The 13,355-nt window shown below is 41.1% G+C and overlaps 1 protein-coding gene across 1 annotated transcript in view; it reads left to right on the top strand.

Annotated features, from left to right (window-relative positions):
- rngtt (RNA guanylyltransferase and 5'-phosphatase) overlaps window positions 1-12,858 on the top strand; it is a 109,425-nt gene extending 96,567 nt beyond the window's left edge. The window contains exons 15-16 of the mRNA XM_084001120.1: window positions 8,643-8,766; window positions 12,497-12,858. Coding sequence (XP_083857246.1) covers window positions 8,643-8,766; window positions 12,497-12,663 — 291 coding nt within the window. The 3' untranslated portion in view covers window positions 12,664-12,858. The remainder of the gene's footprint in view (window positions 1-8,642; window positions 8,767-12,496) is intronic.
- The last annotated feature ends 497 nt before the right edge of the window (window positions 12,859-13,355 follow it).

Genomic DNA, 13,355 nt, shown 5'->3' with positions numbered 1-13,355 from the left:
TCCTATAAATAACGTTGAAGCTCCGCTGGCTAAAAGATCAGCGGGTTACGACCTGTCTGATCTCTGCTGCTGTTGGACCGATGTTTCACTAATCTGACTGTTTCTCCTCCAGTTTTGCTTCTGATGCCCAATCTCTCAGTCTTTTTCTCATAGTGAAGCTCTTTTATGACGATGTAGAATCAGTTTGCCTGTTGAAGGTTTATGAAATAATGACACAATCCATCACGTCTCTGTCTGACACACAGTTACCGCTGTAGTTTTGCGAGAGCTTTGTGTGATAAATCATCATCATTTTTCTGCCTTTTATACTCACAACATGTGATGGAAGTGTGCTCAGTTTTGAAAATCTTACGTTTATATGACATTGTGTTAGTTCAGATTAAACCAGACTTTTAAAATACATGTGGACATGTTAGTTCGACTGAGCTCGTACTCAATCGGTATCTCAAAAATGGACCAATGCACCCAGACAATGTGTTTTCCCTCTCTCAATCGGACACAAAACGACCAAGGCACTCACTCTGCACATGCTCCACAGCTGAACAAAGTGCATAACAAGACTAAGAAGACGTAAAGTGTGCAGCATGTACGAAATGTTGTCCATATTTTCACTGCTGCACATGCTACCAGTTTGCTGCTAACTAATCTGTTTGTCAGGTGTTTAGTCTGTGAAGTAACAAACTTGAAAAAAGACTCAATACAAAGAGTCGGACATACTTTGGTCGATAATTCGATTCCCGTTCTCTCTGCTTGTTACTGCGACAAGAGCAGCAGCCCAATCAAACGGCCTTTAGTCGAGCTGTAATTGTGCATTTAAACGTTTTGTCTTGCAAAGTGCAGTTTTGTTAACTTATGGTGAAACTCATTACAAGCACTTGAAGTTTTAATAATAAAAGCCTCGTAATGTGAAGGACTATTTCTCATTAAAACACACAAAGTGGAAAAGTATCGATTGTATTTAATGTGCATCTGTAACCCAGTCCAAAAGGTTTCACCCACAGTCCATTCACCTCTGTGTTTTCACTCAGTGTCTGATGAGATCTCCTCTTAGTGTGTGTGTGTGAGTGTCTTGATTGACAATCGATTTCACCTCTGTAAGTTTAGTTGCAGCAGTGAAGACAAATATCTCTCTCTTACTGGTCCGTAGAGTTTTGTAACATCCTCCAAGACACCTACAGGGATGTGCTGGGCCTTAATAAAATATATAAACACAATGCGTTAAGATTAGAGACATTATGAGAGGTGGGTGAAAAACGATTCACATTAGAGTCGAGATTCGTATCATCTTTAATACTGAATCCATTCACAGACGCTGCAAATCAATTTTTGTGACATGAGTTGATTACGTTTTGTGGATGCACCAAAAAAATTAAAGTGTTTTGTCAATACTTTGTTCCCCTCCACTGAACCCCGGTGGCGTTTTTGTATAATGACGTTAGCGTTGTAGCCCACAGGCTGTTCAGAGCAGCATTATTTTTTACCCATTACTCCAGAACTGGAAAAACAACACAAACATTACTCCAGTGATGATGGTCTGTAAATGATTTCCATTCAGGAGGAGGAGTTTTAGATTCCTCCAAATGAATGCAGTTAAATAGATTTTTTTGAAAAGCTGTACTCACACTATAACCAAACAACACTGCAAAAATTCAATATCTCACCAAGAATATTTGCCTTATTTCTAGTCAAAATGTCGTTTCTAGTCAAAATAAATCTAATTATACTTAAAATAAGACTCATCACATTTAAAAAGTAGCTTGTTTTCAGACACTTTTTTACTTTTTTCAAGCAAATTTTCCACTTTAAATAAGTAGAAAAATCTGACAGTGGATCAAGTTTTTCTTTCTTATTACAAGCACAAAAAACTTGCTTTCACTGGCAGATTTTTCTACTTATTTCAATTGAAAATTAGTTTGAAACAAGTGAAAACTGTCTAAAAACAAGTTAATTTTTAGGTGATGAGTCTTATTTTAAGTGGAAAGAGATTAGTTTAGACTAAAACTGAGACATTTTGACAAGAAAGAAGACAAATATTCTTGGAAAGATTTTGAGTTTTTGCAGTGAACAGTGAACAGTGAACAGTCATCTTAGTTTATATTATCATTCATATCCAGATCCCAGATGACAGGGGTCAGCTGTTTGGAGTACGAGCTGAACCGACTAACCTGGGTTAAGTAATGGCTGTTGATTCCCGCCGATTTAGTCCCACACTTTGATGGAGTCGGCTTCCTGCGCCGAGCTATATGTGGCCTGCAAGTCGAGCTCATTAATCATAAATAATCTGAATGGTGCCTGACAGATGCAGTCACCAGAGACGGAGATAAGAGCAGCTCTCTGTCAAAGACCGCCGGCTTTGATGAAGCGGGGAGAGTTTGGCAGCGTGCGCTCCACCTCCCGAGCGCTGAAATGCCTCCGACTGATTTCCACCTTCAATGATTTCCCCCAATTTGTCCGACTCCGAGCGCATCATTAAGCGATAGCGAGACCAAGTGTTTTTCCCGGGTAATCAACCGTGACACTTTCCTCCGTTGAAGTTCAATTAAAATATTTAAGTGAGTTTTCATTCTGTTCATTCACTTCCTTTTTTTTTTTTTTAAAGGTATTTGTCTCCCACCAGCTTTTTTTTTGTCCATTATATGAAATGAAATGAAATGAAATGTGGGATTGAAAAACACTACAATTCCTGCCAGGAACTGAATGTGCTGCCAAGAGAAAACTTAAGAAAGACACTTTTAATCGAGCTGCACAACAAACAAATCAATTAAAAGTTGGAGGGAGTCATGTGGTGGAAGTTTTGTTTTTTCTGCTCGTTTCTTCTTGTGCTTTGTTACTTTGAAACTCGGCAGAACCTGAACAACGTACGTCAGCTTTCCCCATCGTTTATCTCTGTCGCACGTTATTACCTCGTTTTTCTCCTGCGAGATCTCCCCGGCTCTGATGTGACAGCCCATCTGAACGCGTGGGGGTAATGATCGGTATTATACATATTCGCCAGAGACCTGAGTCTTAATGGGTTCACGAGGAGCCGCTGAGTCGCCTGGCTTCACGCTTGCTTGTTTTGTGACACAGCTACTGAAGGCCACGTATAGCTGTAATCTGGAGTAATTACATAACGGATATTGCTGCATGTGAGGCGACTATTTTTCACTTTTATAATAAACGGTTTGCTGAGTCACTCTGCAGACATGTGTATGTTTCAGTCGGAGCTGATGGAGATGGACAGAGGACATCTAATGCATTCTCTTTGAAAGCATATATTAAAGATTGAACATTAGTCTTTATACTTTGCATCAGCTCCCTCTGAGGGGAGTTGTCTGTCCGTGTTCGTACGTTTTTGCATCCTCTCCTCTATGCTTATATATTCTTTCATCTAGTTTCTCGTTATTAAAATGGACCCGAGCGTTGCAGCGACGCAGACCTCGGGGACGGCTCTGATTAAGTCGAGAATGAAACAAAGAGTAGGCCGCGCAAAAAAAAAAAAAAAAAACAAATCAAGCTATTCAAGGAAATTGCAAACTCTGAATGTTTACTCATCCGTGTCGCCATCTCTCTGCGAGAGCGCTGTAATAAAGTGTCTTCGTAGGCTACAACAGCCCGCACAGATTCTAATATTTGATAAAGAAGCAGGTTGAGTGTCCTCGTTGTTTCTCCGGCTGGTGAAAAAGGGTCAGATGTCATGAATTCTCAGTAACTTGTTTGTTTTTTTTGTTTTTTGTTTTTTCTTGGCTCCAGTTTCTGCTTCACTGCTCCATGTAACGGCTGTATTTTTGTACGCCGGTCTCGTCGTCCTCGTCTTCGGGTAAATTGTAACGTCTGGATGCCGGTTCTGTCTGAGAAGAACGCTCGCCAAAAACTTTCGCCTCTTATCTTTAAAAACACTCGTAGAAACCCAGTATGTCTGTGTGTGTTTGTCTGTTTGTGTGTGTTTGCCTGTGTGTGTGTCTGTGGCAGCGTTCCTGCACCACAGACTGTTGTTTCTGCTGAGACAACGATGCCTCCTCCAAACATCATTAACGCTGCAGCTGGAGTTATTGTCAGACTTTAAAATGATGTTGTTACACTAATATAACCGGTGGTGGAAGAAGGATTCAGACAGTTTTATAAATATAATATACAGAGCAGGAACAGGTACCTAATCTGAACAACACTAATGTTTTAGTTTAATCAAAGAAAACGCATTACATTTCAGAAGATCAATCATATTTACACACAAAAACCAGTATCTCCAGCTATAAACGTAGTAAAGTAGAGGTAAAGGAGCGTAGAGTGGGAATGCTCCAGTGAAGTACAAGTTACTCAAATTTGTATTTAACTACACTATTTAAGTAAATGTACTTTTTTGTCTCCGTCCAGTAACTAAATGTCAGCTCTCGTCCAGCTGTGTTGTGACATATTCCTTAGAAAAAGTGTGAAAAGCGTCGGTACCGAGAGGCGCTCCGACAGGCGAACGTCACATCCCTCCTGTTTGTCAGCGCACAAAAACAACCTGTCAACAACGAGGCCTGTTTTCACACAACACTTTGACATGTGACAGCAGCAGAAAAGAGAGAAAAAGAAAGGGTCTGGTGTAAATAATAACAACAGTAATGACGGCTGAATCGCATTTAGCTGCGTCAGCGTCAGAGTCTGACCTTGATATTGTTTACACCTGTACTTTTTTCCCTCGATGAGTCAAACGTTTGCTGCTAAAACCAGTTTGAAGCCAAAAAAACTAGTAAGTACCAGACGATTATGTAGTTTGTTATGTTCAGGATTTTGTTGTGTCGACTTTATCCCAGAATCTGACAAATGTGACACAAAAATCTTAGACAATTTGAATAAACATTGTTTCAGGATTAATTTTATGCAGTTCTGCTTAAAATTGCTCTAAAAAAAAAATGTTTCCTGAGAGACGGTAATTATTAAAGTAGAAGAAATAAATCAGTGGGTCTGTGCTTTAATGTGAATCTGCATCTGCAGCGACACAAACACATCAGGAACAATTAGTGTTTGAAGGGACATGAGCCTGTGTGTCAAAACTAATGCACAATAATGAAGTCCCTAATTGCAGAACATGTTTTTTTTTAGTTTTTTTTTTAATGTTTCCTGTGCCCTTTTATATTAAAGAGGAACTATACGAGATTTGCCCCTTAATTAAACATCTAGTAATTGTGATGGTTAAATGACTTGTTACAGGGAGAATGGAGGCTCTTTGCCTTCCACGCTTGGCCGAAAAACCAACCTTACAAGGTCTCGCAATTGAAAGTGCTTAACAAGGGATGAATATGTCCCCTTCTTTTCTCTGTTTGGATCCCCTGATCATCCGGCACCTGGCCCAAAACAGGATTGGATGTGCGCACAACTACTGTTTTCTGTAATCTGCTCATAATGACATCATAATGTATAACATCTAGGCCTGTCACGATTATTGCATACGGCACTACGACACGAACACGCCTGGTAATCTGTAGTCTCTTGTTAACGTTACCCACCTCGGTAGACATTGCTCCACAGATTTGCTTCCCGCCACTGCGTTGAAAACAAATGAACATGGTCAGTTTTTACAACAGTGAAAATATGCACTGTGTACCATCTTTTCTGGACTAAAACTCACACTTTTTTTATAGTTTGGCTGGTTATGCGACCTATAATTCGAAGCGATTTATATGTCAAAAATTTACGCCATGTTCATCTATGTAAGACCACAAGAGACGGCAGAATTCTTATGAAATGAATGTTTCAAAAATAAATGTGACTTATAGACCCATGCGATTTATACAGTATATGTATTTTTCCTTTTTGCAACATATTTCTTGACAGATGCAACTAATACTCCAGTGGGACATATAGTCCGGAAAATACGGTATGCAAAAACTGTAGGGGAGAGAAAAAAAGCGACCAAAACAACGGAAAAAAAAACGTCCAGACTTGCATAGTGAAGTGTGTGAATTGAAGCACACAAATAGTGTATGTCAGTAGATATTGTTCGACACTGTCGACATTAAAAAGGCTTTTCTCAAAAAGTGACACTTCAGTAGTTTCACTTTGCATTTTGAAAAAGAAAATGAAGAAGTTGAAGGACCAGCCGGCTCATTAGTAATCCCTATGATATATTCTAATCTTGTATATTGGAAGAGAAAAGCCGAGAGACTGAACTATTCTCTGTCGCCTTAGTGCAACACTGGCTGATGAAGAGTTCAACCGACAAAGTCCCCGATAACTGGTGACACATGTGCGCCGCCATAATGAGGTAGATTTTGGACGGATTAAAGCACCGAGTGGCGATGGAAAAATGGCAGCCAACACGTCAGCCCCTCGGCAGCAGGAAGAGATCCCAGCCTGTACTGTAGCAGCTCGTCCCTCCCGCCTGCGCCGCCCTTTCACGGCTCTGTGGCGGCGAGCGGAGGGGGGGGGCGTGGAGCTTCTGCTTAGAGACTCTGTCATCGCCGCCGCTTTACAATCGTCGTCCGTCCGCTCTCTTCTTCCCAAATAAATAAACGTGTGATTCACCGTCTTTTATCGACATGCAAACACGATCAAAGGAAGTTGGTTTTGGAGACGAATCAAACTAACAAATGACAACGAATCAACATGCGAGCGCTGAATCCTCAAGGTCGTCGCATGAAATCCAACGTCCAGAATTTCTCTCGTTGCCGTGTTTTCTCTCTCTCTCTCTCTCTCCCTTTTTGTCTTCCTTTCTCACACACTTTTCTTGCTTCCTGTGTGATTTCCAACCTCCTGCTGTGAGCCCAGATGCCCCACACTCCAGGATCAGACAAGCTCTTATACTTTGTGGTGTTTTTCTTTGCAACATGCCAAACACCGACGCTCTCCCTCTCCCTCTTTCTCTCGCCGCAGCAGCAGCAGCAGCGTTTCCACTCTGACCTTTGCAGCAGGTGACATGGCCACGTCGAGGGTGGCCGGCTTTATCCCACAGAGCCTCCACGCTCGTCCCCTTCTGAAAATCACAGACTGGATAATGACTCCCCCTTGTTTGACTCGTTTGAAAGCCCACCATTACCCTATTTCAGCTGCACTTTTCGCTTCCCAGCAGCCCCTTTGGGTTTGCGTTTTCCAAGTCCTGAGAATCCTCTCGGTGAGACACAGTCCCTCGACAAATAAACAACAGATGCTCAAATGTCTTCTTTGACTCATGCTTGATCTTCGGTATCATGTGCCATTTTCATACACTCGAGCTCGGCGCTGCAGCGAGCTCGGTGCGTCGAGTTGATTTTGTTTTCAAAGCAGAGCGTGATGTAATAAGTCAGTGATCCCGTGTAGCTCAGTGGGATGAGCAGGAACTTCTGTTGCTCTGCTTTGTTGGGGGCTACATCAAAGAGATGAAGATGCTCGCACTGTGCGAGTGTCTGTCTGTGTTTTTCATCACTTTCAGCCTAAATCCTTAAGCAGCACTGCACCAAAGAAAGAAATACATTTAACTGCTTGAATAACCCTTCTTTCTTTTAATAGTTGTTTTTATTCAACCTTAAAATCTCAGCGTTTCTTCTTCCTCCTCCTTAAAGTCACACTACACTCACTTCTGGGTGTTGCTGTTCATACATATCCGTGTTATATTGAATCTTAATTTTGATTGCAAAATGTCGTACATAATCATGCTAACTCAATATCACCTTACTGGCTTTCTGTCCTCTGGGCATTTCACTTAAAAACCCATGGTCTTCCTCTGTGGTCTGAATCTGAGATGTGGTGGAAAGCTCTGAAAAAAGCTAATAAGTCAGAATGAGTTGTAAATACTTAATACCCCTTTTGTTATAGTGTAGTGCTGAAACATTTGATCAAATAAACTTTATTGACACAACAGAAAGAAGCTCAAGTGGCACAACAGCAGAAATGGAGGTACGATGTTCAAAAATGTGAACTGTACATGACTTATGAACAACTACTACAGACAAAAGAAGCTTAAAACAACAGGTTATAAACAGTTTATACACAAGTATAAGTAGTAAATACGTAATTTACCAACAGAAAATAAAACTTTGATTATAAATCACCTTTTTTTTAGTATATGATGCTTCTAGGTTCTCAGATAACGTTTAATATCTTCAATCTGAACATGTTGATGGAACAAATCAATCAAACCGTTCTGGTTCCTCAAAGTTTGATTTATTTTGAATCCTCTTGCCTCCATTTGGAGCCAAAACGTACAAAAATTGTCTTTGCCGATATAAACGTGGATACCAGAGTCACATTTGTCTTTTTGGGGCGAAAATGACAGACTAGCAAATGTATTCGCAGCTGCTGGCAGAACCGATAAAAACCATCATAACGGGATTCACATTTATAGTATTTCGTCCTATTCTTTTTGATTTTGAACATCAGTCACTGTTGCACTATTTCCACTTTGTTCCTAACTTCATTTATTGGATTCTGATGTTTCCTTTCAAGCTGCCTGAAGCTTCATTTTGCCTTTTTATCTGCTACTAAAAGTGTCCATTGGTAAGTCATAAAAGGCAAAGTGAAGATAATGATACTATTTGTGGCATTTTTGAAGCTGCAGCTACACATGCCAGCACCGCCACAGTTTTAGCTCCACGATTACCAATAACAGGAACAAAATAATAAACCTCACAAGAGTTTTTCTTTGACTCCCATGTTGGAAAAGCACAAAACCCTCTGTGTCCTTTCATCTTTTGTCTGCACAGGCCACGAAGGAGCTGAAACAGTACGACAACAAGATCATCGAGTGCACCTTCGCCAGCAACACCTGGGTGTTCATGAGGCAGAGGGTGGACAAGAGCTTCCCCAACTCCTACGAAACGGCCATGGGTGAGTCCACCAACGTTATTTATTAAAGGGATAGTTCAACATTTTGGCAAATTGGCCCATTGCTACAGTATAATGCCTATGGTCATAGCAGTAGGTGCGTTACCTTGTCGGTGCAAGCTATTTTTAGAACGGCGGAGCAGAGCAGCAAGCTGCTCAGAGTTATGCTACGAAGGCTCATGGGATTTCTTGGTTTGCCTCATCAAACTCAAATCAAATACACGTTTTGGAGTTGTGTTGGATTGTGTATTTGATGAGTTTGATGAGGGAAACCAAGAAATTCCATGAACCTCCATAGCGTAGCTCCGAGCAGCTCGTGGCTCTGCTCCGCCGATCTAAAAATAGCTTGCACCGACAATTAAAGGTAACGAACCTACTGCTATGACTATAGGGATTACGGCAATGGGCCAATTTGCCAAACTACAGTATCTCTTTAAGATCGCAGCAGCATCTTCTCTAAAAATAAACGAAACAAACCCTGCGATTAATGGCTCGTTTTTATCTGTAGCTCCCATCAGCCATTACAGTACATGTGTTATCTTAAAGCTGCACTGTTTATTATTTTTGTATTAAGAATAGATCAATTGATAGCACCTATGTGAGAGATAATTATCGTGTCGTTATCGCCGTTTCCCCTTCAGCTGCACCGAGTCTCCCTCGCTTATTGTTCTGACTTTGTGACCTGCAGCTCTAATGGTTTTATTTTTAATGCTGCTCTAATCAGTTCAGCGAGCAGCTGTTTCCAGCAAAGAGCTGCTCTAATAAACCCGCTGCACACAACCTGCCCAGCACCAAACAGCAGACGGACACAAAACAACAGCAAATAAAAAAAAGAGAAGGAGAGTCCAAATGTGTGAAGATGTTGCTCCATCGCTGCTGAAAGCTTAAACAAGAAGGAGTTGGCAAACACACAGTGGTGATATGTCAGTGTTTTGTTTACACTTGTCCCCAGGGATGCAAAAAAGTGTAATTAACACTGCTTTGAATATGAATAATAATAATTATACTGTAAAATAAGTGGGAAAAGGGCAGAGTTGTAGGAACATAATCGGCATGCTTACTTTGCAGTGCTGTAAAAATGGGTTTAAATTACAGTTAAATATGAATTAGTTGAAGTATTTCTGATTAAATGTTTTGTTTTTTCAAAGTTTCTGTAAAAGTTCATAACGTATTTGCCGAGCTGCTGTTTCATCTTAGAGTAATTTAAGTTCCGTGGTTCAATAAAAGAAAAAAGAAAAAAAGAGTGAGTGATTAACTCTTTTTCAATCCCGAACACCGGCCTTATGAAAATTGTGCAGCCGTAACGGCTTTCTCGAGATGAATGGAGAAAAACAAAAGTAGATGGAGTAGGAATAATGGCGCGAAAAAAATAATAGTTTGCCACAGTAATAAATCCTGTTTGTGCAGCAGTTACCTAAATGCTGACTTTCCAGCGCTGTACAAGGACATAAAAGTACAAATTGAAGCAATAAAAACAAGAAGCGCAAAGCGAGAGAAAACACATTTAAAGAATGAATTGAATTGATAGAAGAAGATAGAGAAGATAGTCCTGAATTATTAAGCTTTGGATCCTGAGGCAGGCTGTTTGCAGCCTCGGAGCCCAGATGGCAAAAAACGCCCTTTATATAAAAATCTAGACAGACCGCATTTCTCCCCGAGCTGATAACAACACCCTGCTCCATTTGGAGAGTAATACATAGTCATCGAAATGTTGCTGGTGTCATGGTTTGGTCATGAATGCAGCGATGGAGCCGCTGCAGTGGGAAGAGCCACGTCTGGGCTGCTGCTGCAGAAAGTCCCTCTGATCTTTCATATACAGTATATAGAGAGAGTTAAATTCTCCCGGATGCATCATCAGTGTAAACATCTCATCCGTTTTCAAGGGTACAAGCCTGCGTACATAAAAAAACATGAAGTGATGAGTTAAGTACAACTCCCAGTGAGCATTTCAGCACGAAACGTCCAATTACTGAGTTTAAAATTCTCTTGCATGCTCTGCAAACAGTCGGTGGAGGCTACAGATGATTTGTCTGAGGGGCTGAAGAAGCAGGAGAAGCTCACGTCGTTGCGCTTTTGGATTCTCGTCGACTGTGGCACCGCAGCGACGGCTCATTTTGATTTTGGCCGTTGAGCTCTGATTTGAACTACGACCAGCTTCTCCTCCTCAGTCACTGAGACCGAACGTCACGGGGCTTTGAAATATTCACCACCCCGACAATACTGACACAAAAAATAAGAGCTTTTTCTCAAAATTTGAACCAGAAGGGCAAAGCGCCAGCGTGACGAGGTCTTCAGCCACTGTCAATCAATCAATCAGTCACTCAATTTATTAAGCTTTCATATGCTTTTCGTAAAATAAAGGGATGGATAGATGGATATAGAGAGGTCATGACTAATCTGTTCATAATGACATAACATATAACGACTAATAAACTATTTTCTATGTGATGCACAAACAGCAGGTGATCAATTTTAAATGATTAGTTATCATACAGAATGTGAAGTCTGTTGGTTACTAACGTGGATATTAAAGATACTTTACACAGAAGATGACTCATCATCACAGACGGCGCCAGTGAAATTAAATGGTTTACACTTCCTGTTCATGTAAAAGAAAATAGCAATAATGGCATAAGGCGTCACTAGATACAGTTTGTTTTTATCCATTTGCTTAATGTCTGATCAACCCAGAACAAGATTAAATCATTCTAAGTATTGTAAACCAAAGATATACATGTGTTGTTTTAGTTTAAACCTTTAATTCATTGTTTTTTAATTCCTAAAGCTCTGTTGTGAGATCTCATGGGAGTTTGCTGCTGAGACACACACAAAAAAGTGAATTATTCTCCTGATCCGTGGGTCTGAAAATGTCTTTCTGATGTTCGTAGGATCTGTGGCTCGTGAAAAAAAAAAGATTTTTATTTCATTGACAACAGGGCAAAAGAATGAGTGATGATCTGTGGCCAAGTTCACGTCTCCCATTGGAGTGAACAGACTCAGACCTGTTGCTGCTGGTCTCTTAAAGGGATAGTTCAACATTTTGGCAAATTGGCCCATTGCCATAATCCCTATAGTTTTAGGAGTAGGTTGTTTGTTTAATTGTCGGTGCAGAGACTGCTTGCCAAAAAACTGCCCCCGACAGGAACGCGCATCAGCGGTTTTGCATGAATTTACCTCTAAAACAACTCTGTCTCGTAACGTTCTGTTATTATCTCATAGCGTGGTGAATGTGCAGGTCACAACTTGTCCACAAGAGCGTTTTAGAGTTGTTGGATTGTGTATTTGATGAGTTTGATGAGGGAAACCAAGAAATCCCATTAGCCTCCGTAGCGTAGCTCTGAGCAGCTCGCGGCTCTGCTCCGCCGTTCTAAAAATATCTTGCACCGACAATTAAAGGTAACGAACCTACTCCTAAGACTATAGGGATTATGGCTATGGGCCAATTTGCCAAAATGTTGAACGATCCCTTTAAAGTGGCGACACACTCTCAGCCTCTCTGATTAAAGTAGTCAGTCATGCATGCAGATTGCAGATGTCTGAAGAAACTCTTGTAAAGTCAAGTGTTGTCCTTCTTAACCGAAGTCTCGTCACTGTTGAGAAGTTAAAAATGTGGAGAAACGCGTGTTGTTGAAACTGCAGCTGAAAGAGTCTCTCACCATCACGTCTGTATCCCTAGTAACGTCCGTCTTCCTCTGTGTGTGTGTGTGTGTGTCTCTTCTCTCTCCCTCCCCAGCTGTGTGTAAAAGCATCCAGGAGCCCGTCACGAAGGAAATCCTGCTGGAGTACGTGGACCGCTGCGCTCAGGCCGTCCAAGCCCAGAACCGGAAACACCCGCCGGACCCGGACTCTGAGCTAATGCCCCCTCCCCCTCCAAAGAGACCCAACCGGGCCATCCCATAGCCCCCACCCCTCCCTCCCCAACCCCCTCCCCCCTCCGGACTGCTCCACGGTCACTGTGTACATCCACACTCACCAGCCACATCCGACAACAGAGACATTTCAAGGCTTTTCCTCCCCCCTCAGCACATTTGCTTTACCAGCCTGTACATGTGAGGACTTGAGAGAGATTTCATTGACCACCTCAACATCATTGATTTATCATGTAGACTTCTTTGTAGCTTTAATTGCTGGTGTTCTTATTAAAATGGAAAAACATGACGCTTAGTTTTTTTTTTCTCCTATTTATCTTTTATTTATTTATTTGTTTTCTAAATTGAGCTAATTGGTATTTATCAACAGGGACGCTGTTACGGCTACAAATAACACCTGACAAAACCGACCTTGTTTGTGTTTTTGCTGAATACTTCCTTAATTTGTACTGACGGAGTAAACATAATCAAAGCTCGTCCTCCTGTCGTGATGCATTTAAAATAGGAAACAACACTTCAAACATCAGAGATCTCATCTAGATTAGCACAAAGCCGCATGGGTTTTTTTTTTTTTTTGCTTTTGGATCCAGTCAGTTTAGATTTGATATTTCTTCTAAAGCTCAGTCAGAGCGGCGTCCGTATGTTTTCATATTCAGGAATCACATTGAACACATCAAGTTTATCCCAGAGGAAGTCCATCTGTGTGGACTGCGTCTTTAAAAG

The sequence above is a fragment of the Trachurus trachurus genome, assembly GCF_905171665.1.
Source record: "Trachurus trachurus genome assembly, chromosome: 24".
Taxonomy (NCBI): domain Eukaryota; kingdom Metazoa; phylum Chordata; class Actinopteri; order Carangiformes; family Carangidae; genus Trachurus; species Trachurus trachurus.
Note: the sequence above shows the minus strand (reverse complement) of the source record. Positions and strands in the feature narration are given on the sequence as shown.